Below are 26,974 nucleotides of genomic sequence, written 5' to 3' on the forward strand. Positions count from 1 at the left end.
TGATTTTCCTTTGGACAGGCCTCCAATTTGATGTTTGCCTCCTTTTCTTTCTCCTTGTTACGGCTAGGGCATGATTTTGCTGTGGTTGAAGATTTTGCATTATTGGCACGACTGAGGCTTCCAATCGTATCCAATTTACTGCCTAATTTTTCCATTTGGAGTATTGATATCTATAAAGTCTGTGAAAGGGAATTCATCTTTGACTTCGATTCGATACAGATCTGCACATAGCTTAGCTTCGTTGCCTCTGTAGTTTGAGTATCCTTGTATAGGGGTTTCCCAATTCCACTGGCTATTTTGCTCAAACCAGTTGGTGTCCAGAATTTGAGGTGGAGACCCGGTAGTCGGATCCATATTGGAATGGTTGTCAAGCTCAACTTTTTCATAGATATTTTTGGTGACCATTTATGTAGAAGAGGAGGACGGCCTCCATAGTTCATTACCACTAGGACATGGGGAGATGAAAAACCTCTTGTTCTCCTGTCGACCATTTGCAGGGGAAAAAGACCGCGGAGAGCAGAAAGACAAGGGACACAAGACCCACGACCTGTTTTCTGCCTCTTGGAAGTCCTTAGCTTAAACTCTATGCATTTTTCTCCGTCTTCATCCATTGAGAGTTCCATATACTCCAGCTGAGCAGGAATAAGGGTTTTTTTTTTTTTTTTTTTGGCAAATAAAATGTTCTAGGATAGTCTAAGGGTTGGAGTATTTCGATCTGGTTGGCCAAGGCAGGAGCAATCAGGCTGCCATGTTTGGGGTGAGACAGATTCTGGCCGGCTTAAGGTTTCCTTTTCCATACTCATCTTCAACCTTCGGAATCTGTGATCCGAGCCAAGAGGAATGGTGGTCTCCAGCTTCTTATGGTTGATGTCTGCTATTGTGGGAGGAGGGGTGGCTACTTTTTTCGTTTTGCCGCTCTATTGTATCTTCAATCTTTCTTTTTCAAGAGATTTGTGAAGGTTGACCGGTTTGGCTGTCTCCTTTTGCGATAGTTTCTCTTGCGAGGAAATAACTTTGATACCGTGTGAAACAACCAATTACTCCAAAGGCTTAAGCTGTTAAGAGTTCGTGTTATTTAATCATTTATACTTAAACAGGTTTTGATTTGTTTCTTCTCTTTAGTTCTGCTGTTTTGTTTTTAACTTCTTGAGAAGGAAAAAAGAGTGGCTTCTGGCTAGAAATTCATGGAGCCCGAACCTTTGTTTTTCTTGTTTCGAAGTGTTATATTTATCCTAGTGTTTGTCACTGATCGAAGTTGGTCTTATTGTTTTTATTCATCTAGGGTTTTGATATATTTTTTTTCTCTTTAGTTCTGCTGTTACGTTTTTAACTACTTGAAAAGGAAAAAAGAGTGGCTTCTGGCTAGAAATTCATGGAGTCTGAACCTTTTTTTTTGGTTTTTAAGTGATAAAATTTGCCACGTTTGATGAATTTAAATCTAGGCCCGAACAATACGTAGCCGGGGTTAAGTTCAAATTTTCCATGCAAAATGCATACCGTAAAATGCAGTATATGCATCATCATCCACTGAGTTTTATAGAAATGCATATCTTAATGGCAATGTATCTACAAAATGATGGATTGGCTTCATTGGTGTGTTGACATGTTTCTTTCTTACTATAGCCTGATTGGATTTCTCATTCTCTAATGGACGATTCTCTTGTTCCTTTCTTTCTCTCTATTGATCTCTTTTTCTATTTTTTTCTTCTCTAATACTAATTTTGGAGCTTCTGTATGCTGTTGCAGTAATCGAAGTCCATGTTTCTTTTTTATTATCTTTGTATCATCATCCACCAATTGCCGTTAAATATTGTCATTTTGCCATCAATGTCCACCATAAACGTTTCATCTCTAATTTGCAGGCTGAGACAGAAAAGGAAGCAGGAGGAAACAAGGGAGTTTCAGACAAACAGATTCGTCTAAAGGTGTTCTCTCCACATGTTCTTAATATCACCTTGGTGGATTTGCCTGGAATAACAAAGGTCCCAGTTGGTGACCAGCCAAATGATATTGAGGCTCAAATTAGAACAATGATATTATCATATATCAAACATGAGACTTGTATAATTTTAGCAGTCACACCAGCAAATTCAGATTTGGCCAATTCAGATGCACTTCAGATGTCAAGGATTGCCGATCCTGATGGTAAATTTCTACAAAGATGTTCTAATGAGTCGATTTAGTACATGTTTAATAAAAAATTAGTTTTAGTGGAATCTCTGGAGTTTTTATGTAGCTGTGAGAAGCTTAGGGTGAATTTGGTTACCATTCTCAAGAGTGATTCTGTGCTTCTGTCATCCTAGAGAATGGGAAGCCTGCTCGGAATGGCATTTGGTGAAAAAATAATGCTCCCTGAAATTTCGTTCCAAAATCGAGTTTAGGCGGGTTCTGTGAAAGAGAAAACTGTGCTTCCGAAATTCTGCCCTTGAGAAACGAAATTTCGGGGCACTACGATTCTATGCTCAAGAAACAGAATCATGAGAAGCACAAACTAACACACCCTCATCACTTGCTTCTAAGGTTTTGATATGCTAATTTTCTTGACAGGTTCACGGACAATCGGTGTAATCACAAAGGTATATAATTTTCCAGCTGTAATTTGGTTTATTAGTTTGCATAGAAAAGTAGGATGTCCATGACCTGTACTTGTGGGATAAACCAAATCCTCACGTAGCAAGAATTATTGCATTAGAATAATGGCTAGGAGGATTTAGAAGGAATTATGGCATTTTGATTTCCAAGGTTTAGCTCATGATCCCACTCATCGACCAAATTGATTATCTTCATGCACAGGGCGAATTGATTATCTAGTAGAAAAGATTTCAAAATGATCACAAACCTCTATATTATAGAGTGCATTACTTCGATCGTAGGGATCCATTTCTGGTCATGTAGCTTCATTTTAATTATGTGAAGTTTCCGCATAATTTCCTTCTCATTGTACTGACACCCGTTATGGTAGTGATGCCATTCAACTTTTGTGGCTGCAGTTGGATATTATGGACAGGGGAACTGATGCCCGCAATTTTTTGCTTGGGAATGTGATCCCTCTTCGACTTGGTTACGTGGGTGTTGTGAATCGTAGCCAAGAGGTATTTACTCAAGCAGTGTTTTCCTCCTCTAATTTTGCTTTTGGATTTTGTACTAGGGCTGAATTTCACTACGCATTTGATTTCATATACATGAAAATGTGCTATCTAAAAAAAAGAAGAAAAAAACAGTTTTGGATTTTATACTAGGGTTGAATTTCACCACGCATTTGATTTCATATGAAATGTGCTATCTAAAAAAAAGAAGAAAAAAACAGTTTTGATTGAGCATCAATTAATTTTTAATAATAAGTTTTGGTCCATTTAATACAAAACTTGTGTGGTTTTTCTTTCCACTCTCTCTCTCTCTTTATATATATAACAGATATTGTTTGTCCACTAATCTGCCAATTTTTTCACCCCACAAATGGACACCCTAAGATGATCCAATGGAGCTGATTTTTTGTGGACACCCTATCCATGAAAGGGCCTTCCAAATGAATGCTTTGGATCCCCCCAACAATGTGGGCCCACGTTTTACGCTAAGGTTAGCAGGTCAGCTTACCTGCTAACGTTAGCAGGAACCCTTTCCTCTCTCTCTCTCTCTCTCTCTCTCTCTCTATATATATATATATATATATATATATATATATATATATATATATATATATATATATATACACACACACACACACACACACATTGCAACACATTGGTTCTGGTCCATTTAATACAAGACTTCTGGTGCTTTTTTTTTTTCTCTTTCCACTCTTATATTAATAACTATGTTGCACTTCATTTACCTACTTTGTCTCTAGTGATATGGTTTTACTTAGTCATCCATTCTTCTTTTTTAATTATTATATGCATTGTTGTTTTGGGTTTTGTCAAAATTTGAAGCAAGATGTTTTTCTCTTCTTCTCGGTAAAAGTTCTATCGTCAAGAAGAGGATTGATGGGAGGCCATCTTAGAGCCGATGAAATCCCCAACTATCCTTGGGCTAATATCCTTAAAGTGGGCCCCACATGGGCTACTTTCCTATGAGTAAACCCAAGGAAAAGACAACTGCAAGGGGGAGGGGTATTTGTGTCATTTGGCCTAGTCTAAGATTTTGAAAATGGTGAATTCCACCTCGCTTTTGGGTTGTCGACATATAGGGAGGGCCCACCAATGGTTGGTCCTCTTTCATGCTATGATGGAATTACTAACATTTGGAGTAATTTTCCTTAAATCTTGAGGGGGTGTAATGCCTTTCTTTTTAAATTGAGAGTGAATCTTGATTCCTTCTAGGTGAGAAGTCTATATCTTTAGGAAGGGAAGCCTTCTTTCCAAGAGTGATTCTTGGATCCTCTTGGTGCTTAGCCTAGATTGTCGCGTGTAGCCGTAACCCGAGGGTGCGAAGCTTTAGAGTAATTTGGGGTGATTCTAGGTATTCCATCTCTCGTTCTTTCTGTTTGTTTTTCCCATTTCCCTACCCCTTTTAACTCATCCCTTCCTTTTTCCCTTAGCCCTTTTAACTCACCATTTTCATATTTCCTGCAACCTTTCAAATTCACCTCATTTTACCATTTCCTCTTAATTTTCAAACCTTCTTGGCTGATTCTTGAATCCCATTCTTGATCTGATCTTAGATAAAGAAATTGTCTTGAAAATCAGTCCATTGCGGATCCCATACCTCACAAATTCACCTCTTTTTACCATTTGATCTGAATTTTCAAACCTTCTTAGCCTATTCTTGAATCCCATTCTTGATCTGATGTCTTGAAAATCAGTCCATTGCAGATCTTGTATCCTAGGATCTTCAGAAGGTGATCACCTGAAAGTCCCTGAACATAGAGGCATGAAGTAGGGGTGCAACTCGGGTCGGGTTCAACACGAAAAAAAGTCGGGTTGGGTTGGGTATCTTTCGGGTCGGGTTCGGGTTGAGTTTTCCCAACCCTGGTTGAGTTCGGGTTGAAGGCTTGGGCAACCGACCCGAGTGAAACCTGACATTTTTTATCATTTTCTTTTTCTTTAGTAAGCTTAAAAGCTCGGGTCAGGTTGGAAAAAAAAGGGTTACTGGGGTTGGGTCGAGTTGAACCTCATCGGATTGGAACTCGGGTCAGGTTCGGGTAAATGGTTCCTCAGGTCGGGTTCGGGTTGGCCTCAACCCGACCCGACCCGACCCGAGTTGCACCCCTAGCATGAAGCACACTAGATCATTGCTGAAAAGCTTTTCCTTTGAATCTTGTGCCCATTACTTGAGATCTATTCCTTTCCTTTCAGAAGCAGGAAAGGTAAGGTTCCACAAAGTTCTGCCTCTAGATGGCTAAGGAGCATAATCGCAAGCCTTAAGGAGATTCACCAAATGACCAAGACTGGCCCAATTAACTCCAAACAGGCTGAAAACGAAATGGCAAATATCGTGTGTGAAGCTACAATGAATCATACTGTGCTGACAGACTCAACATCAACAATGCAAAAAGCACAATGGTAAACAATAATTTTTTCCTGTGATAGAGATGATCAATAGTGGGGATCTTGTCAAGGGTAGCCATCTAGTAGAAAAGCTTCGACTCTCGTCCGAGCCTTAGAAATCCACACTTTTCTAACGGGAGACGGGATGAACTGACCGATAATAGAGTATAGAAGGATTCAATTGAGATGCTCCCAGTTTATTTTTTATTTTTAATAGAAATTGTTAAAATGCATTTATTTTCTTGAAATATTAAAACAATTCAATCAAATGTCTGTGTGTATATGTATTTATATATGTGTATATGTTATATGTGATGAGGACTAACCCCACTAACACAGAACCAACTAAAAACGAAATTCCAAATCTCGTGTGACAAGCAACAATGAATCATAAGGTGGTGACAGACTAAGCATCAACAATGCACAGAGCACAGTGGTTAACAATGCTTCTTATTGTCTGTGATGGAGATGATCAACAACTTGTCAAGAGTAGCTGTCTAGGATAGAGCTTTGACTCTCAATGCTTAACAATACTTTTTGTTAGGACTCAGCAATATCAATGCACAGAACACAATGGTTAACAATACTTTTTTGCGTGCGGGAATCTTGTCAAGAGCAACCGTCCAACGGAGAGCTGACCCTCATCCGGGCCTTAAAATTCACACTTAACGGGTGGCGGGATGACTTGGGCGAACAATTGAGTCTAGAAGGATTTAACTATGAACCTGCCAGTTTATTTTTTATTTTTTTATTAGAAATTGTTCAAATGTACTTTTAATTGAAATCTTAAAAAATTTAACTGAATACATGTGTGTATTTTATGTGTGAAAAATGACTCAAAGGAGCCTGGCATCATTACATTATAATGCTGCATGATTTCAAGACCTGGATTGTACAAAATCATGTATGACTAGACTGGTAGGCCGTTGATAAAGTGAGAAACGGGTGCACTGCATGCAAATGGTAACCCCTCTAACAAAAATAATCCCTTCTCCTCTTGTCTTTTTTCTTGCATCAAAACCGTACTTTTTGTCATGCGACGAAGATGCAAAGAAGTCTTTTTCTCCAGTTATATAGGCATTGAGACTTGATCAAATCGATTTGCAAACGCAAACATCCGGTGAGAAAGTCAAAAGACAAACCAGATTCATCCATTAGCGGTTAAGGTTTTTTATATGTGTCAGTTTCATTGGAACCAAGCCTTGTTGAGCTGGGTTTCATTATCGGAATCAAGCCAAAATAGAGCCCTTTTAATGATATGAAAAAAATGAACATGTTCTAACTCGAGAAATAGAGAAAGATACGAAGTTTTTTTTTTGAATGATAATGATATTATTAAGAAGAAACGCACAACGGTCAGACCGAGGACCGAGATGGTCAGTACAAAGCAAGGATAAACAAGCCAAACATAGTAGAAAAACAAATCAAGTGGTTAGAAATCGAAAAAGCTCCAAAGATTGTCTATTGACCCCTGAGCGGGCAAGTTGGTCTGCCTCACTGTTTGCGGATTTCCAAACATGATGGAACGAGATAGAATGATCCTTAATTCTATCAAGGATTTCTTCAATCACGTCTGCACAGCTCCAAGGGAACTCAATCCTCTTATTTATGCAATTAATGGTGTTCTTTGAATCCCCTTCCACAGTGTCACGGTCAACATTGTTAGTCTTCAATAGATGAATTCCTTCTAAAAGTGCTTGGATCTCCATTAAAGTAGCATCAGTTTTTCGTAGCAGCCCCGAAAGCAACCCCCCCCCCCCTTTCCCGCGAGTATTATTGCTGGACTCGCAAAGAAGAACCTCAACCCCAACTGGGCCAGGATTCCTCAAACTTGATCCATCGAAGTTCAGCTTAAGGGAACCTAGGGGGCGGGGGGGTTTGGGGGGCGGCCTCTGGAAGTCACTGAAGACTTAGGGATATTGCTTAATCAGATCACATTCCACTTTCTTCTTTTGTCATTTACCGCAAATAGATTTCAATCCGAAAGGACACTAGCACATTGGATTGTTAAAGAAAGGATACGTTGCTGGCTTTTGCAAGCCTCTTTAGAAATACCTTTTAAATTATGACCGTTTCTTTCTTTCCATTGGCACCACAAAACCACTAGCAGCATCAGATTCCAGAGAGTTTGGCCCTTTTTAGGCCATGGGGCAAAAGACCGACTATTGAAAAGATCATCGAGATGCGCCAAAAGAGTCCCAAGCTTTTGGAGCACAAAAGGCCACATCGCCTGAGCATACCAATGGTGGATGAATATGTGGTCTACGGTTTCTCCTGTCTCGAGCCAGAGAGCACAATGGTCAATAATGATAATTTTGCATCTCTTGAGATGAGCAACCGTGAGCTTTATAGAGGCATGTAGAAGAGACCGAAGTAGGGTCATGCATGCTTAGGTAGATTTAGGCCATGGGGCAAAAGACCAACTATTCAAGAGACCGAAGTAGGCATTGCCCATCCCTGTGGAGGTTTGGTGAGGAGTAGTTGCAATTGTGGGCGAAAGTCATTCGAGCTAAATACGGGGTAGATTTAGGTAATTGGAAATCTCTCAACAGTTTCAGCAAACCAGGGGTATCTGTGTGGAGGGATATTATGCGTTTGAGTTCCAGATTCGATCAAGGAGTCAGATATAGAGTTTATTCGGGGGATAGGATATCTTTTTGGAACATGTTATGGTGTTCCGTCATTCCTTTAAGAGATTTATATCCTGATCTTTATATTGTGGCAGCAGATAGGTAAGCTTTAGTCAAAGATTGTTTTGAGAGAAGAGACAGTAAAGTCATATGGAAGCCTCTTTTCCGTAGAAGCTTTTTCGATAGGGAATTGCCCTCGTTGGTGTCGTTACTTCAGATATTGGAAGATACTTACATCAGCTCTTCAGGTATGGACAAGAGGTTATGGATTTGGGATTCTTCCGGTTTCTTCTCGGTAAAATCTTTCTTCAGGGGTCTTAATCCGATCCAAGAAGATCTTCTTGTTGCAAAGGTGTATAATATTAAGGCCCCCCCCCCCCCCCCTAGAATTTGCTTTTTTGGGTGGACGGTGATTCGTGGCCGCATCTAAACGGTTGATTTTTTGAGGGCTAGGAATATGCTTATAGTAGATCATTGCGCTTTGTGTGTTGAAGCTGGGGAGTCGGTAGATCATTTATTTATTCATTGCAAGTTAGCTCGGGAGGTTTGGGGAGGGGTTTTGTCGAGATTCGGCATGGCGTGGGTGTTTCCTTCCAATATTAAGGATCTTTTTGAAGGTTGGTCTTTTGTGCCCTGGAGGAAAAAAGGGAAGGTTTTGTGGTCGATTGCTTTACTGGCCACATTGTGGGTTCTATGGACGGAAAGAAACAACAGGATTTTCGAAGGTCGTGCAAAGTCCTCTTTCTTCCTATATATTAAGGTTGTGGCGTTATCGATATCCTGGGCTAGGTCGTTGACAATGTTCAAATTTGTTTCGGCATACGACTTGTGGGAGGGGTGGGGGGTGGTCTGTAACAGTCAGGTTCGCAAGCATTGTTCAGAAGTGGGTCAATCCACCTGCCGGCTTCTCCAAATTGAATTTTGATGGGTCTAGCCTGGGTAACCCCGGTCTAGCTGGGATCGGGGGTGTTTTGAGGATGTCCTCAGGGGAAGTTGTGAAGGCTTGTTTCGGGCCTCTCGGAGTAGCTGATTCAAACGAAGCTGAAGTTAGAGCAGCTCATCAAGGTGTGTTACTCTTATGGAGAGCAAGGATGGCCAGCACTATTGTGGAATGTGACTCGTTAAATGTCATTAGGTGGCTTAAGGGTTCTTTGGTTCCTCCTTGGAGATTTCTTCGCTTCTTTGATGAAATAAAGGATATTATGGTTGGGTGCGCTACGGTGTATCAATACGTAAAAAGATCTGCTAATGAAGTAGCGGATAAGCTGGGTAAAGATGGGGCTGTGAAGCAGGCTTTGGAGCCTTCGACTTTCTTCCTCCTTAAGTTCTTTTTTGTATTTTTCTCTGTCTGGGCATGTTTGTAATGTGGTGTGTGTGGGGGGACTCTCTCGGTCTTCCCTTTTTAATGAAATCAGTTACTATTCAAAAAAAAAAAAAAAGGAGAATAGAAGGTATAATATATTCTGGCTAGTGCATTGGAATAAAAAAAAACTAACGTCCCTAGTCCCTACTCCTGGGTCCAAATCCTCTTGTCCTCTCAATTCTTCTTAATGTATATAGAGTTTAGCGACGCCATGAAACTGGCCAACCTATCTACCTCTCAGTCAAAGAAATTCCTATGGAAGTGAACATCCCAATTTATTTCACCAGGACGTCTAACGATCGCGGCCTTCACCATGCACTATTGGTATAATGCCACTTGGAAGAGGTCTGAAAAATTGACCTTGAGGGGCGCATCGCTGCACCACATATCAAACCAAAATTAAATCTTATTGTCATTCCCTACACGGAAGCGAACCCCTCTCTGAAAAGACTGAAGGACAGACATAATGTCTCTCCAAACTGGGAACCCCTCGGCTTGTACTTATCCAAGGGAAGCCAACCACCGACCTCTTCATTGTACTTTCCAGCTATAGCATATCTCCAATGATGATTTCAATCATCCCCAAACTTCCAAAGCCATTTGCCCTCATTGGCATAAACCTTTTAAATCCTTGACCCACAGCACATTAGGCTTGCCGCTTGGCGACCTCTTTCCACTCCACCAGATGAAATCTTCTATTATCATCCGAATCATCCTAAAGAAAGTTTCGCTGAATTTATTCAATACAGTTTGACAAACTAATCAGACGTTTGGACACGGTCACGTAATAAAGACGTTTGAACATGGACATGTAATAAAAAGGAAGGTTAGTTAGCACTGCTTTGGTCAAGGTAATTCTACCTCCAAGAGTGTATTCTTTTCCACATGTACAGACACTTCAGAATTTTCTCTATAATCGAGTGCCAAAGGCCTTTGCAAGGACTCTTTCCATAGATTGGAAGACCTAGGTAAATATTAGGGATGGGGCCTATTCCCTACCCAAGGATATGAACAAAAACTTCTTCAGCCTCATTTAGAAGGACGCCCATCATAAAAAAAATTTATGGAACGTAATTTGCCACCCCATGGTGGCTTCATAGCATGAATTATCGCCTTGAGATTCTTAATTTTATAAACCTTGGTGCGCCTAAATTGTAATGTATTATCCGCGTGTTGAAGGTGGGAGACCTTGGGTCCGGATAGGTTGATCCTAAAACCCCAATAAGACGGAGCACCCTAGCCTTATTCAGCATCTTTCAAAGAACTTCTGAAAGGATAGTGAACATAAATGGAGAACACATATCACCTTGCCTAAGGCCCTTGGACGTCTTAAAGAAATATGTGGTGAGCCATTGATCAAAATAGAGAACCATGGGCAAGATATGCAATTAAGAATCCAAGATCTCCATTTGGCACCGAATCCCATCCGATCCATAATGGAGTCATGGCAGCCCAATGTGGACCCGCGATCTCGGACGGTGGGGGACGGATCCCTTCTCATCCTTTGATCTCCACATGAGAAGGAGAGCTCTATCAAGGACCTCTCGAAATGGTGCCGTCACAGCATGAGTTATGACGGTATATGCGATACCTCTTGATTCGGAGACAAAGCCAAGAACCAAGACGTACCTAAAAAAAAAAAGAAGAGTCGCCATCCATGGATTAAGGCCATGGAACCCATAAAAATACTCTGTTTGCAATGGATAACAAGAGAAGAAAGGGTCCGTGCATGGTTACGAGTGAGGAAGGTGTTAGGCACCCCACTCGCCCGAGCGCACTCGGTCTCTTATGCCATTTTTATTAACTTTGAAGAGTTTTGGGCGAAAATCATGTAAATGGGAACAAACATCCCCGAGAAAACATCTACCTAAGCATGCATGACCCAGGGAAGGGCAAAAAATAAAATAAAAAATTCCTAACTCATCACATCTAATCCTAACTCATCACATCTAATCCTAACTCATCACACCTAGAAAGCGGTAAACAATCACATGCACAGCTACAGCTAAGCAGGTAATAGCAGATACATGAACAGATATGATAAGATAAGCAAGTAAATAAAGAAAACAGGTAAATGAGATAAGGAAAACAGGTAAATGAGATAAGGAAAGCAGGTAAATACTATAATTAAGCATGTGAATAAGTAAATAATCAAGAGAAGATAAGCAAGTAAATGCTACAGCTAAGCATGTAAGTAAGCAAGTAAACTATAAAGAGCTATGACTAAGTATGTGAGTGAACAAGTAAAACTACACAAGAGATATATCTAAAGAGAGTAAACACTCAAGATAAGGGAAGAAAACACACTAGCATGTCCCTATACAATAAATCATAACAAATAACAGATCAAAACCCTAAAAACCCTAAAGACTCTAAAAAATGTGCCACAGTATGATCTGGACCTGGATGGCCGTCCAAGCTGCCTACATATCCAAGCCTCTTTTTGGAATCAAGATCATCCTAGTTCGGTGGCCTATTCTAAACTACAATGTCTATTTGTGCCTAGACCACTAAACTAGACTTGGCTTTCCTAAACTTTTTTTTTTTGATGACGTAGGGTGTGCCCACCCCACTTTGTAGAGTGGGACTAATTCTCTCCGGATGCGTGGAATCACCCGTAAACCACGGGCATCGGGCAAGCACAGGGAGATTCGAACTCTCGTCTCTGGGGAGCATACCCAAGACTTGACTTGACTTGTGATTAAAGCTTATTGAAGATGATTATTTAAATTAAAATTGATTGTGTATTTTACGACTTCCAATATGCCCTAACTAAATGCGAGTTTTTCCCTAAACTAATGCAGGTGAGCCCTGCATCCTATGTGCAACTGTGCTATATCCTAAGAAAAGATAGACTATCTAAATGCATCCTATTTTAGCCATCAGTTTGACTATGCGCCAAACCGACCACACAGAGGCTCCTAACTCTAGGATTCTCCTATACATCTAGGACAAACTCCTAACTCTAAAACTCTCTATACATCTAGGACAGACTCCTAACTCTAGAGGAAGATCTTTTTGAAAAAGGTTTATTGAAAAGTTTGAAAAGTTTTGAAAGATTTTGAAGCGGTTTGAATGATTTTATTTGAAAAGTTTGACTGGACTTGGGATGAGGATCCCAAGCTGCCTACGTACCTTGTGGAAGAGGATCATGCCAATGTAGTTTGGAAATAGACTTTCCTAAACTACTCTCCTATTATCTTTTAACTTTTTTGATGTTTTTGTTGTTTTAGGAAATGTTTTCACCCTTTTAGCCAAAGGAAACTTATATGATCATACCACGTTATCCACAGCCTGGCGGAGTGTCAACTCTAAAGGATAGAATCCCTATGCCTAAGGGTATCCTTAAATAAGTGAACTAGTGTCCCAAGGTAAATGTAATGGATAAGATCCCAAGCAGATATCTAATAAGACTGAGCTAGTCTCTAAAGAAGGCAAATGACAGACTCCTAATCTATAAAGGCAAACTCTATAGGATAGACTCCTAACTAGAGGACAAATTAATAGTCTATGAGATAAACTCATAAACTAACAACTCTAAAGAGGGGGTGCTAATAAGACAAAGCATGTCTCCTAGCAAAAGATGAGATAAACAAAGGTGCTAGTGAGACTGAGCAAATCTCCTAGACACAGAGATGGGCTCCAAGTATCCTTATCATTGCCCTTGCAATGATAAATAAGGTCGCTAAATGACTGAGTTAATCTTTAACTAATAGGGGGTAATGCTCTAACATGAGACTGAGCTAGTCTCCTAGGGGTGCAACTTTCTAATGAGACCAAAGTGGTCTACTAAAGGGGTAACTATCTAATGAGATTAAGTATGTCTCTTAAAAAGAAGAACTACCTAATGAGACAAAGCATGTCTCCTACATGGGGAGGCTCCGGATAGCTCAATCATAGCCATTGGATATAATATTATAGAAACATTGACAGGAATCTAACCTTTTCTCCACCCTATCAAAACACATCTTTTCAATCAAAAGTACCGATAAACATGAAGTTTAAAGGAAATTCGTCCAGTGTCTTTACAATTAATTCCCAAGATTAGTGTAAGGCCTAAACCTTATTTTTACGACTTATTAAAAACTATAAAGACATGACTGTGTAATTTCAACACTAATAATCTAAGAATTGAAAGAGAAGAAATCAAACATATGAAAACCCAAATACACAAGTCACCAGGCATCCATTAACTACTTCAATCAATCCAATGATAAAAAAAGACTGAACAAACAAACTTACAACCTTTGATGAAACAGGGTAAGGAATTAAATGGGCATGTAATTTTCTTTTAATGCATACTAACAGTCATACCAAAAACAACACTACAAAAATGTAATTGTCGAATTATAAAGGACAACATTCACTCTATATATCCATTATGCAACAGGTGTTATAGTAAAATAACCAACTACACATTAAAAGATATAATCTGAATCCAGAAACTGCTCTGAATGAAAGAGAATAGAGTTCTCTAAAATTGAGACATGGAACTTGCAAATTTATGAAACAAACAAATATTGCATAGCAACTTCCTATTTCCTTTTCTAAAAAAATGAAGTCTAAAGAAAACGTGGAATGGATAACAAAAGAAATAGATCAAGTTCAAAGCCTTTCCTAAAATGCCAAATTAAATTAATACATTTAAGAAGAGGTTTTAGTTCCTATACAATAAGTAGAAGCCTAGAGGAAATGAAACAAATACAAATGTAGTGCCTCTCAGACTAGCAATCAATGTATATGGCCTAAAAATTATCAGGAAAAAATTGTATATAAGCTAAAAAGAAAAGAGATTGGTTCGAACCAAAAAAATACTCGATAAACACTATAACATCATCAATACATCCAGATTTTTATAAGCATTTCCCTAGTTTATTATATACATATAATATATTTTAATCATCTAAACGGCTTTAAGAAGATAACTACAGTGCTCTCAACACTCTTGTGAACCAACAAAAATAAAATAAACACACTAGGGCCATATAACATCAAGGTATGGCAATACCAATACAATCATTCCTGGGGCTAAAATATAAACATAATATTGTTGGTATTAACTAAAACAAATAAACTGGAACCAACTTTAAATCACACAGATTTGATCTTCATAAAAAAATATTCCCCTTTTTATCTATAAATTTCTTTGGAGGGTAAAATTACTTCCCAAATAGTTGAGCTCACGACATACATGAGAAGTAATTAGGTTTCACAAGACATAACCTGTACAACAAGGATATTTTTAAAGTATAAACAATCAGAATATCACTATACATAATAGGGAAAAGTAACATTATCACCTCAACCCTGAGGGATAAGCAATAAAAACATCAAAGTTTTAACCGTATTAATAGGAAAGAACAAAGCACTTAAATAAAATTGCCTTCCCTTGTTTCTCTTCTTTTCCTCTTTTTAGAAACTATAGATAGAAATTCTAAAGTTGTTGAGAATAATCATGCCATGGGAAATAACTAAAACAGGTGAAATTGAGATCAAAGCAAAATTTAAATGAGGGAATCAAACATCATCTCCATGGAGCCAATAAGATCAAAATATGAACAGATAATTGAACAAATGACAAGGGTTGTAACTACAGTAAGATGGTTGGATTTTATAGAAATAGTAGAGATGATTGCAAAAAATAAAAGAAATAATGTTGTCGGTAAAAGGGGTAAGACTACCAGGTTCTATAACATATAAGGCTCAAATTTGTCTTCTGATACTTTAATGATTGCCCAGAGTGATTAATACATTTCTCCTTGTGACTCTTTCCTAGATATGAATTCAAAGGCTCAATCTCATTCAAACAAATGTCAGCTTTCTATAACTGCCCCTTTGAAATAACATGTTCACAGCTACCTTCTTGCCATTGTACTAACTTACCTTGTCTATTATAACTATTCCAATTCATTATAGCCACTATAGATTCCCAAAGAAACTAAGAAATAACACTAGAATAAACAAACAAAATGTATACATATTAAACATGGTTATACTGTTGCTATCCAAGAAATGGTTGCATACACAAAACAAATTTTCAGCCAAAATACTTCATGAAAGTGTTCTAAAAAACATGAAAAGAAGAGTTAGCCAGAAACGAGAATGCAAATCAGACTCTAAACCACCAGATTTATAAGCTATTAATATCAGTATGCTCTTCTTTAAAGAAAATTCTTAAGTCAAAGCAGAATCAGAACACATGTTATGCACAATGTGACTTAGTTAACTTGAACCTTTAATTTTTCATGAGAGATGAGTTACATCTCATTTTCCTTATTATGAACACATATGCCCTGCAACATAATAGGCTTTTACCCTACAAAACTATACTTTCGGTATCAATTCAGCTTGTCTTATAAGGCATTTTTACTCCGATTTTCCTAAAATTGTACAGGGACCTTATTAATATGCTAAACTATCCTATGGTGGTTTTTGGGACACTAATTCACTAATTTGAAAGAATTTTTTTCAAACTAACCTATTTAGGATTCGGTCAAAATGGGGTGTCTACACCCCACTCCACTATTGTATGCCTTTTCGATGTCTAGTTTGCAAAGGACACCCTTTAAGCTGGCTATGAGAGTAATGATCCACTAACTCATTAGCAATGAGAACACTATCCAAAATTTGTCTGCCGTGAATGAAAACGCTACGATTATGAGAAACAACCTCCCATAACATTCTTGATTTTTTCCGTGTGGACCTTTGCTAGCATTTTGTAGATGCTGCCAACCAGGCTAATAAGTATGTAATCCGTAGCTTCTCCACTCCATCCTTTTGGGAATAATGGCTACAGAAGTTGCTCCCGTTCTTTTGTCAAATGATAAGGAATTATAGAAATCCTCGAAGAAGGCCATAATATCATATTTGACCATATCCCAGCATATTTGGAAATAAAGCCAAGCAGAAGCCATCTGGTCATGGTGCTCTATCCCCATCCAGGGAAAAGAGTTTGGCGAACTTCTTCTTAGGATAAGCTTTCTTCTATCCATCTGCCACTCCCTGGATGCAATTATTTGAACTTGAGCCCATCTAGCTGGGAGATAAACGGGGTGCCAGAAGAGTAAAGGGACTGAAACTACTTGAACAAATTCCTCAATGATGGTCGCCTTATCTTCACTTTTGACATCATTGATCATCAACGAATGGATTCTGTTGGATCTAAGAGTCACACTAGCTATACAATGAAAATAAGACGAATTCCTGTCTCACTCCTCAGCAACTTCACCCTAGATCTTTGGCTCCACTTCAATTCTTCTCGGAGGAAAAGCCGGGCTAGTCTTTTTTGAGCTGCACCTTTGTAAACTCCTTGTCACTATATAGCGGGGCCAGCTCTTCCTTGACCTCAAGGTCCTTCACTCTCCTAAGCGAAGCTTCCTGTCCAGAAAGCCTTTCGTTTCTTTTTTCCTGTGTTTTAATTTGTTTGTCTCTGTTGTTTTCTCCTAGCTCCATCGGTATGAGAGATTCATGTCTCTGTCAAAATTCTCATTTACCAGTTCACTTTTTTTGTCCAAAATCTGGCAGCACATTTTGATGATTCTAGAAAGTACCATCTTTATTTCTATTAAAGTATTGAGATATTGCTTAAAAATATAACCATCTTACTCTCAACTTAGCCATGAATTATTAGGTTGAGAGAGTGCTAGAACCATCTTTATTTCTCATCTTGTTGCACATGGACAAGTATTGGTTTTAGTTGGAAGTGGAGAGGAGAGCGTGCTTTTTTCTTAAAAAAAACATATGCATTTTCTGTTTTTCTTCAATTCTGAGTGTATGTAGAAAAACAAGCTGGGAAGCTCCCCATAATTCATGAAGCCAGTCATCGTAAGAAATGTATCGTAGATATCCATGAATAGTTTGATGTTTCTTTCTCATGCTTAAGAGAGGTTATTAACCTAGAGTATCATATACTGCTAGGGTTAAAAGGATTTGGGAAGTTGTTGTCACTAATAGATTACCCAGAGAAGTAGGTAAAAGAAATTTCCAGGAGATTACTGGTTGCAAGCTGTATACAAATTTCTTGGCCTTTTAAGCTGTCCCTTAATATAATTGATGCAGCCCCAAATGCTCCAAATAGGGGCCTGCCAACTGTCACAAAGGGTTTTTTTAATAACAAGTCTGAGAATTGTGAATTCTTGTGAGGTTGAAACTTGAAACTAAGTGATGATCAAGTGGGCGGGTTTGGCAGTCTTGTAGATCATGCTTATTACGGTTTTCATTTGTGCTACAATTCTTTATTCCGTTTGTTTTTATTTTGGCATTCAATAAAGGTGCTTTTATTGCTTTGTTGGATCAAGTTTTTCTTTCTTCTCGTTTTTCTTTGGGTTAGAGGATGCATCAATCATGCTGTGCCGGGCTGTGTGCGTGCGTGCACACACACGATAATTCTTTTATTATTAAGGGTGTGTTCGGCAATCATTCAGTTACGGGATTCTTCCCTTCTTAGGTGTTGAGAATGAGAAAAGCAACGATATCTAAGAAAATAGTGTTCGGTTAACTGCCCGCAAGAGTTCATTTCTAAATATTTGCCTTCTTTTTAGGCTAAAAATGAGGATTCTTTGGAGCGACTAATAGTCGCCCGTTTAATTAGGCGAGAATGAGAAGCCTTGCCGAACACCCTAACTTTTTCTTTGTTTTCTTCTTTCCATTCCCTTTCTTTCTCCTCTCTTTGCCCTTTACAATTTTGGTTTGTTGCATTATTTTTTTTATGAACGTTATTTTCTATTTCACCACCACCGTCGTCGTCAACATTATTATTCTTTTCTGAACACTTTTTCTATTTCATCATAGTCGTCTTTGTCAAAATTATTATTGTTTTTTGAACATTATTTCTATTTCATCATCTTCATCATCATCATATTTTAGTTGTTGTTGTTGTTGTTGTTGTTGTTATTATTATTATTGTTATGGTATGGTTTGGGCATATCCAACGTAGGCCTTTGGATGCTCCAGTGAGAATAAGTGACTCGTGCCAAGTTGATGGAGTAAAAAGAGGTAGGCGTAGACCGAAAACAACTTGGGTAGAAACAGCGAGGAAAGACTTGAGGGCTAGGAACATAACAGGGAACATGACCTTGGATAGGAGAGAATAGAAGAAAAAGATCCATGTAGACGAACCCAACTAGTGTCAGGATTAGACTTAGTCAATTTGAGCCTGGTAGATCCTTTCAGCTTCATGAAAATTTTCTAAAGGATTCATTAGCCGATCCCGACTAGTTTGGGACAAAGGCTTAGTTGAGTTGAGTTGTATTATTATTATTATTATTATTATTATTATTATTATTATTTGCACTTTAAGCAGAACTTCTTTGATCTTAACTGATGAATTTTCTTACATCCACCACTGTTCAACATCAACATGTGTATGCCTTTTCTTGATGTGGAACTTCTCTAACATTATTTTAAACTTTTACTCAGTGTTCCATCTGTATATGTTAGAAGATTCTAATTGTGAGTATTACTTTATTCATTAATATCAATCTAGCTATGTGTTCTCATAGATTTGATTAGTACAAAAGCTATTCTTAAATACAAAACTTTGTGTATGGATCTTGTTCTTCTATTTGTGAGAACAGACCACATTGATGGTGATTGATGTTAATTCAATAAATTGGAACTGCCTCCTGTGAAATTAATTTTGTTGGTGTGTTCCATCTGAGTGAGGATCGCCTATAGAATTATGTGTGTATGGAATTGTTTAAAGTATGGGACACCTCAAAATCCGATACACATAATACCATAGTGCTCGAGATGAACATTATGACGGATAATATAAAAAGGGCGGCCCAGTGCACGAGGCTCCCGCCATTGTGGGGTCTGGGAGGGCTAGATGTACGCAGCCTTACCCTTGTTTTGCAGAGAGGCTGTTTCCGTGACTCGAACATTGTGATGGATACTATAATATCCTTTTTTGGATGAATAATGACTTTGTTTTTAATATAACCCAACTTAAAAAATGGAGACACATTAGATGATACGTCTTGGTATCAGTCGATATTTTGAAGTTTGAAAAATGTTGTATGAATTCCATATCCATGTTTTGAGAGGGATATTATAATTTTGACCTATGTTGAATGATCTGGCGGCAATTGATTGTGGATATTCTTTTGCAGATGCATGGATTTTAAGCTCACAAAGCTTCTAATTAATCCTTGTTGTTTTCAATGTTATTTTCAAACAGGATATTATGTATAACCGCAGCATTAAGGATGCACGTAACTATGAAGAGAACTTCTTCCGTAGTAAACCTGTATAACCCATACACTTTTCAAGTTGTTATTTATGTCTTTGGTGTACATTTTAGTTTGTAACTTGTTGATTCACTTTTGATGCCTCTTTCAGGTATACCATGGTCTTTCAGATGGTTGTGGCATCCCTCAGTTAGCCAAGAAGTTGAATCAGGTAAGATAACTCTGAGGTTAGATTGTTCATTGCTGAGTGCTATGATGTTTAGCTGAATATAAATTAACCTAATTTGTGTATGTACTGCTGAACCTGCAGTATGTGTTACTGCTTGTCTCTCTGCTTTAACCCATACCTACAATTTGATTTGGTGAATTATGCTCAAGGGTTTAAATTTCGGTTTCTGTTTCGGACATAGCCCAAACCGAAATTTCAGCCGAAATACCCCAATTTCGGCCTAAATTTGGTAAAAAAAGAAGAAGCAAATTTCATTATTGTAATGAAATTTCAGCTGAAATTACCAAAATTGGTCAAAATACCCAAATTTCCCAAAATTCGGCCGAAATTTGGTTAAAAAAAAGCAAATTTCATTATTGCAATGTAATTTCGGCTGAAGTTTGGTAAAAAAGAAGAAGCAAATTTCATTATTGTAATGAAATTTTGGCTGAAATTACCTGAATTTTCGCCAAAATACCAAAATTTCGGCTGAAATATTATAAAAAAATTAAAAAATTGCATTTACCCGAAAATTTCCTAATTATCCCAAATTTCGGCTGAAATTTGGGATACTGGGCAAAATTTCGGTTTCGGGCGAAATTAAAACCATGATTATGCTTCTACTGCTTTTTTTGCTCTGGTTGCCAGAGCATCCCATCTTTTTTCAGACAGTTTGGTTGTTCTATAAATATCTTTAAAATGATTGGGCTGCCATTGTGGATGGTTTGTTATTTCTGAACATTAATGTGATTTTTTTTTTTTCTGTTTCAAGCTGTATCTGTTGATTGTGACTTCTATTGCAGATTCTAGTACAGCATATCAGGACAGTTCTTCCAGGACTAAAGGCTCGGATAAGCGCTCAATTGGTTTCTGTAGCGAAGGAACATGCTGCCTATGGTGAAATCACAGAATCAAATGTACGTTCTGTCAAAATATGGTGCTTGATACATAAACCCAACACTTGGTCATTAAAATTTATGCTGTTTTTCCTTCTTGAGCAAGTGTTCTATATAAGTTGGTTAATAGCCTTGATCCTGAATTATGATAGTTTAATTGAAGTACTGTGTATTAATTAATATTTAATATACCTTTAAAAAAATAATATTTAATATATACTACATAGCTTTATTTCCTTTTTTATTTTTTTATAGATTTTTATTAAGAGAAGAGAACAGAAATACAAAGAAGGAAATTAAGCTCTATTGAAACATATTTTAATAACATCGCTTTTGAAATTTCAAAAATCATTTCTTTAATTGTGTCATTGTTGATCTATCCAGATTTTTTATTTTCTTATTATTTTCCATAAAGTGAATATTTTCCGTAAAATGAATATTTATTTTCTATCATTTATGCACCTTCCACTTTCGGAAAATTTGGTAACTTCTGTTTCCGGTCACGTGATTTATTACTTATTTACCGTTACTTGATGATATATAGTTCTTACTTTCTTAAGTTTTTGAGGATAGAAATGGTCATTATTTTATCATTTATTCCTTTTTCTGTGTCTCATAAAGTACAGGATGGTCAGGGAGCTCTTCTTTTGAACATTCTTACAAAATATTCTGAAGGTAAACATGGATTCTTCTAGTTTAATGATTTCCCTTTGACCACTTCAAACATGGATTCTTACAAAATATTCTGTAGGTAAACATGAATTCTTCAAATTTAATGATTTCATATAGAATTTCCATTTGAACCTTGGGATTGTGTTACACTTTTTTTTTTGGAATGCATGTTCTTACGGACCATGTACTCCTTAATGGGAAGAAATATCATTTCTAAAGAGTGCTTAAACATTATAGTGAGTCTCGTAGATATTGCCTATTTTTGTGGATTTGTAGGTCATGCTAGCTGTGAAACTGATCCTGCATTATGCCATAATTTCCATCTTTCTATCAAACATTCTTTTCTAGCCCCATTGGGATCAAGGAGTCCAAAAAGGAGGAAGTGAGGGAGGTCATGCAGGGCATTAGGATCACTGAGAACATAGACATATATAGACTGGATGAAAGCCACCCTAATCCACATAGGTTCGCAAATATAATTGAAGAAATTCAGGATCAAGTTCAGTCTTTTAGGGGTACTCTCTCTGCTTCGGCACGTCAGGAGATTGGCCAATAGTGACGCGGACCGGCATGCCCAATCTAGACTTGATAAGACTCAGATGGAGATTTTTTTTACTTCTCCCCCTTGACTTTTTTTCCTTGTATGCTGTCCTTGGAACTATAGTTGGTTGGTTTTCTTTCTTGTATTGACCATCTCAGTCACGAAATCTTCCCACTTTTTTATTAATAAATTCATCATTCAAAAAAAAAAGTGTCACAGAAGTTTCTAATCGACTTACAGTTTCAAGAAACCAAAAGTCATGGGCTAAAGCTCCACAAATCGTCCTTAAAATGAAATATCAATGAGTCCCCAAAATTGAATTATAATCGATATTTACAGTGGTTATGTAAAGACCGACCCTTCCGAGGTCCATTTGGATGTTCAATTATTTATTAATTTTGTTGGTAGATCCCTCTTGATCGATGGTCGTATGAATTAGAACTGAAATCGGAACCTTTTGGACTGTCGGATCAAGCCTAGGATCCCTCGGATTGTCGATCTGACTTATATAGATGACAAATCATGTCATTCGAGTGTCGATATCCCTTGATCTTTTCATTATCAAGAGATTTAGAAAATCGATGGCTCTTCTTAAAATTTTTAAATGTGTATAATATAAAATTTTCCGTGAAACCCAAGTAAAAGAATTTCCATGGAAATTGTGAATTTGTAGCTTAATTAGAAAAAGGAGGAAAATATTAATTAGAATTTTTTTTATTTTCGTCACTTTAATTATAGCTAAATTTTGGGGCATCAAATCTCATCCGTTTGACTTGATTTTGGTCTCATTGGATGTGTTTTTCGATTATCTACCCAACGGGCCAAAGATTTCGCGATTCAAACTTGATTTGAGGAAGTTATGGCCCATTTATGGTATGGGTATGGGTTAATTATGGGATTAATATTATTAGGATATTTTTTAGAATAGTGGGGCACACTTTGAACCGCTTTTTTTATTAAGATTAGTATTTCTCTTATTTAGGAATCCTTGCCACATCATAATTACTTTTAGTAACCAATAGGATCTTTAGATCTAGGAAAGAGATAAAATAAAAGTAAAGAAAATAGGAAAAGATATCCAAGATGCTAAAAATATGGAGATTTCAAATCTCCACAAACTTATGGGCGTGCACACATTCCCAAGATGGGACGTGCCCATGTTTTCCTCCCCAAAAGCTTCTACTAATTGTAATATGGCCACCAATGAAGCACGGGTACTTAAAATCACCCGTCGTACCCGTGTCGGGTGCGTATCCGGTATGGGTATGTCATGATAATCAGTTGCCAAAATCTCAAACGAAAAGGGCCTAAGTTTGGAGATTATGACAACTGATTGTCAGCCCTAAACCTATTAATCTGAGGAAATAGGTTTGGGAAACACAATCAGTTGCCATAATCTGAGGAAAAAGAAAAAGAAAAAGGGAGGAATAGAGAGAGAGAGAGAGAGAGAGAGAGAGAGAGAGATACCTTTAAGAGAGTTGAAGGGAGAGCCGGAGAGAGAGCCGGAGGTTCCGTCGGAGGAGGGAGAGCCGGAGCGAGGTTCCTTCGGAGGAGGGAGAGGGAGAGGGAGAGGAAGAGGGAGAGAGAGATATGAGTTAGGGTTTGAATAAAACCTAATTCGTGCAAGTTTTAAGGGTTTTTTTAAACACCCCCCACCTTTTACTCCACACAACCCACCCCATTATATATATGTATGTTTAACCCCCGACTTTTACCCCCCACACCCCCTTAACTTAAGTTTTTTTTTTTTTTTTTTTTTAAAGTTAAACGTGTCGGGTGCGCTCCCCAAACGCACCCGATTCACAAAAGAGGGTTTTTCAGTGGAGCTCGTCTCATCTCTGAGAACTCCCCCAACTCCAATGGGTGTTGGGTTACCTATGCTTGATCCATTAAAATTTAACTTCACCAAAGCTGTGCCTAGGGGCATCCACATGGGTGCGGGCACCCCCACCCTTTCCTTACTAGAGCAAATCTCCCCCGGCACCATATGAAAAATCTATATTAGAGGTAAACATAAGGCAAGACTAGGTCGTCACCCATGAGATAGAGAGCGAAATAATCTCCAAGTAAATAAAGTGCATACCTTTAAAATGAATAAAAATATGGTCAACAACACTACCCTCCATAAGATCCCCCCTTTTGTCTAAGGCGCATAGGACCACCAGTCCAATAACTCGGATAGGCGAGAAGGGAACACCCACGCCATCCCAAATCTCTTTATGATACGACTCCAAACATCGCTTGCCATTTGGGATGAATAAAAATGTGGCCCACAAATTCACCTATCTCCACGCAGAGGGTGCAATGATCAACAATAATGAACTTACGGTTGCGCAGATATGATCAACCATCAAAATATTATCCTAAAATGTTGTCCAACCGAACACACAAACTCTAGATGGTGCGGGGATGCGCCAAATGTTGAATAGTTGTGAGGAAAGTGTGCTAGGAACAATATGATGATAGAAAGACTTGATGTAAACGCCCCATATGGGTTCCAGATCCAAACCCTTTTTTCCCTATCTGCCTTACTAATATATGAGGATTTGAGAGTGTCCAGAAGATTAGCAATCAATATTTCTATTAAAAAACATTCTGTCTAAAGTTAAGCGTCTATGAGATTCTCCCCTTAACCTGCTCAAAACAATCTTGGACAAAGAGTGATGGGGAACCATCCAAGATGCCATGATGAATCAAGGAGTTAAGAAGATGGAGCCCATTGTTGATGTTAAATGAATTTTATTTAATTTTTAGTGTTATTTAAGTTTGTTCAAGTGATAATCTTTCAAAAAAAAAGAAGTTTGTTTAAGTAATAGGAGGGTTGTAGTCTTTTTCCTATAAAAATCACTTAAGTTCTTTGAGTTACAACTGTTTTAAATAGGCCCCACATGGATTAAGGAAATTTTAAGTGGAGGGAGTCTTTAAGTCATTTGAGGGTATTTTAGTCCAAAAAATGTTAGATTTTTGTTGTAGAGTTTTGGAACTTTCTAGTTCTCTTCTTTTCTTATATATATTGTAACCCTTAGGGCAATTGACGATGGTCAATGGTATGGATGAATAATGAAAATAAGTTTTTTCTTGCTTTCTTGAAAATCATGGATGTGAAGTCTACTTTTCCAAAGTGCGAGGACTTGACCCCCTTGGTGTGATGCCTCGGGATTTCTAGTGGGACTCTAGCACAACCTTCTTCTTCAAGGTTCGAACCTTTGAAAACCCGGGTGTGATGCCATTGAAAGGAATCTGGAGTGATTCCAGGTCACTTCTTTCTCTTTAATTTCCTGCTTTAAGCCTTTTAATTTTCAGTGCTTGATCTTTACATATTATTCTTTGATCCATGCACCCCTCGGTCTCGCCAAAAAATTGTTGCCTGCACCTTCCCGGCATGCATATGCACCCTTCTAAACCTACCATAAACTTAGTAGAAATATTTTTTCAGTCTTATCACATATTTTAGGATCCATAATCCTAATTTTCTCCGATCCTTTTCAGTATTAACGTCCCTTCCATAGATTCATTTTAAATCAGTTTTGTATCATGGCAAAGTATCAGTCCTTCCTTCGATCATCCTAAATCAAAGGCGTCTTAATTAGAAACCACTGCAAAAATGTTAGGGAACATCTCTAATAACGATACCTCTTTGCGCCATTTGTTGCTCCAAAACTTATCCCAGTCTCCTTTGTAGATTCCATACCGGATCCCTTCAAAGAAGATACAATTTTTCCTCAAAATGTCCCTCCATACTATCAACCCACTACTTCTGTACTTGAAATCAGAGATCTAATTACCAAGGCAGGCTTCATACTTGCTCTCAATGACTCTAGTCCAAAGTTGATGCCTTTCCTTCCTATACCTCAACAACCACTTCCCAAGCAAAGCATTGTTAACGCCTCTCAAATTTTGAAACCTAACCCACTAGATCTAATCGGTTTATAAACCTCCTCCCAACTAACAAGGTGGAATTTTCTCATTTCTTGTGAGTCACCTCGGAGAAAGTCCCTCTGAATCTGCTTAATGTGTTTGATTGCACCAATCGGGCATATGAATAAAGATAGTAAATAAATTGGGATGTTTGTTAATACCCCTTAATAAAGAGTGATTCTGCTAAGTGAAACGAGGTTTCGCTTCCAAGCGGATAGTCTTCTTTCTACCCTTTCCACAATTGGGTCTAATACTGCTTTTAGGTCTTGCCTCTCAAAAAAATACCACTTTTAGGTCCACTACTGCTTTCAAGCGAAATAAGGTCCCTCTTCTTAGGTCTCCCCACACAAAAAGGAAGTCCCATATAAGTGGTCAGGAACTGATCCACAGAGCACCACAATAAATCTGCCAATTTGTCTTGCTCATCATCTGCTACATGAATAACAAGCAGTTCAGATTTCTGAAAATTAGACCTTTTCCCTGTCACAACGTTGTAGCACTGGAGTACCGCTTTTAACTTCAAAACTTTATCAGTTCGGCCTTACTAAAAATCAGGATGTCACCAGCAAACCGAAGGAGAGAAACTTCCATCCCCTGTAGCCCAATATGAAATCCTTCATTAATGTTGCGACTTCTTCCTTTATCAAGCATTCTACAACCTTCCGGCTATTATCAAGAACAAAAGTGGGGATAGTTGCCTCAAGCCTCGAGTGGATTTAAAGAATCACCTTTTTCCCTGTCACAACGTTGTAGTACTAGAGTACTGCTTTTAACTTCAAAACTTTATCAGTATCCGCCTTACTAAAAATCAGGATGTCACCAGCAGACCGAAGGAGAGAAACTTCCATCCCCTGTGGCCCAGTATGAAATCCTTCATTAATGTTGCGACTTCTTCCTTTATCAAGCTTTCTACAACCTTCCGGCTATCATCAAGAATAAAAGTGGGGATAGTTGCCTCAAGCCTCGAGTGGATTTAAAGAATCCTTTGGGAGAGACATTCACCATAATGGAGAGTCAAGTTGAAAATGCATCTCATCATCCAAGCTCGCCATCTAGTCCCAAAACTCATT

The 26,974-nt window shown here is 38.1% G+C and overlaps 1 protein-coding gene across 2 annotated transcripts in view; it reads left to right on the top strand.

Moving 5' to 3' along the window:
• The window catches only part of LOC143849819 (dynamin-related protein 3B-like), a 65,090-nt gene that overhangs the window by 2,040 nt on the left and 36,076 nt on the right, over window positions 1-26,974 (top strand). For both annotated transcript variants that reach the window (XM_077359023.1, XM_077359022.1), the window contains exons 2-8: window positions 1,863-2,145; window positions 2,548-2,576; window positions 2,991-3,092; window positions 19,660-19,728; window positions 19,821-19,880; window positions 20,681-20,794; window positions 21,400-21,448. In XM_077359023.1, the coding sequence (XP_077215138.1) occupies window positions 1,863-2,145; window positions 2,548-2,576; window positions 2,991-3,092; window positions 19,660-19,728; window positions 19,821-19,880; window positions 20,681-20,794; window positions 21,400-21,448 (706 nt within the window). The remainder of the gene's footprint in view (window positions 1-1,862; window positions 2,146-2,547; window positions 2,577-2,990; window positions 3,093-19,659; window positions 19,729-19,820; window positions 19,881-20,680; window positions 20,795-21,399; window positions 21,449-26,974) is intronic.

The sequence above is a fragment of the Tasmannia lanceolata genome, unplaced genomic scaffold (genome assembly GCF_043159265.1).
Source record: "Tasmannia lanceolata isolate RefF3 unplaced genomic scaffold, GAP_Taslan_0.1 ptg000018l, whole genome shotgun sequence".
Classification (NCBI taxonomy): domain Eukaryota; kingdom Viridiplantae; phylum Streptophyta; class Magnoliopsida; order Canellales; family Winteraceae; genus Tasmannia; species Tasmannia lanceolata.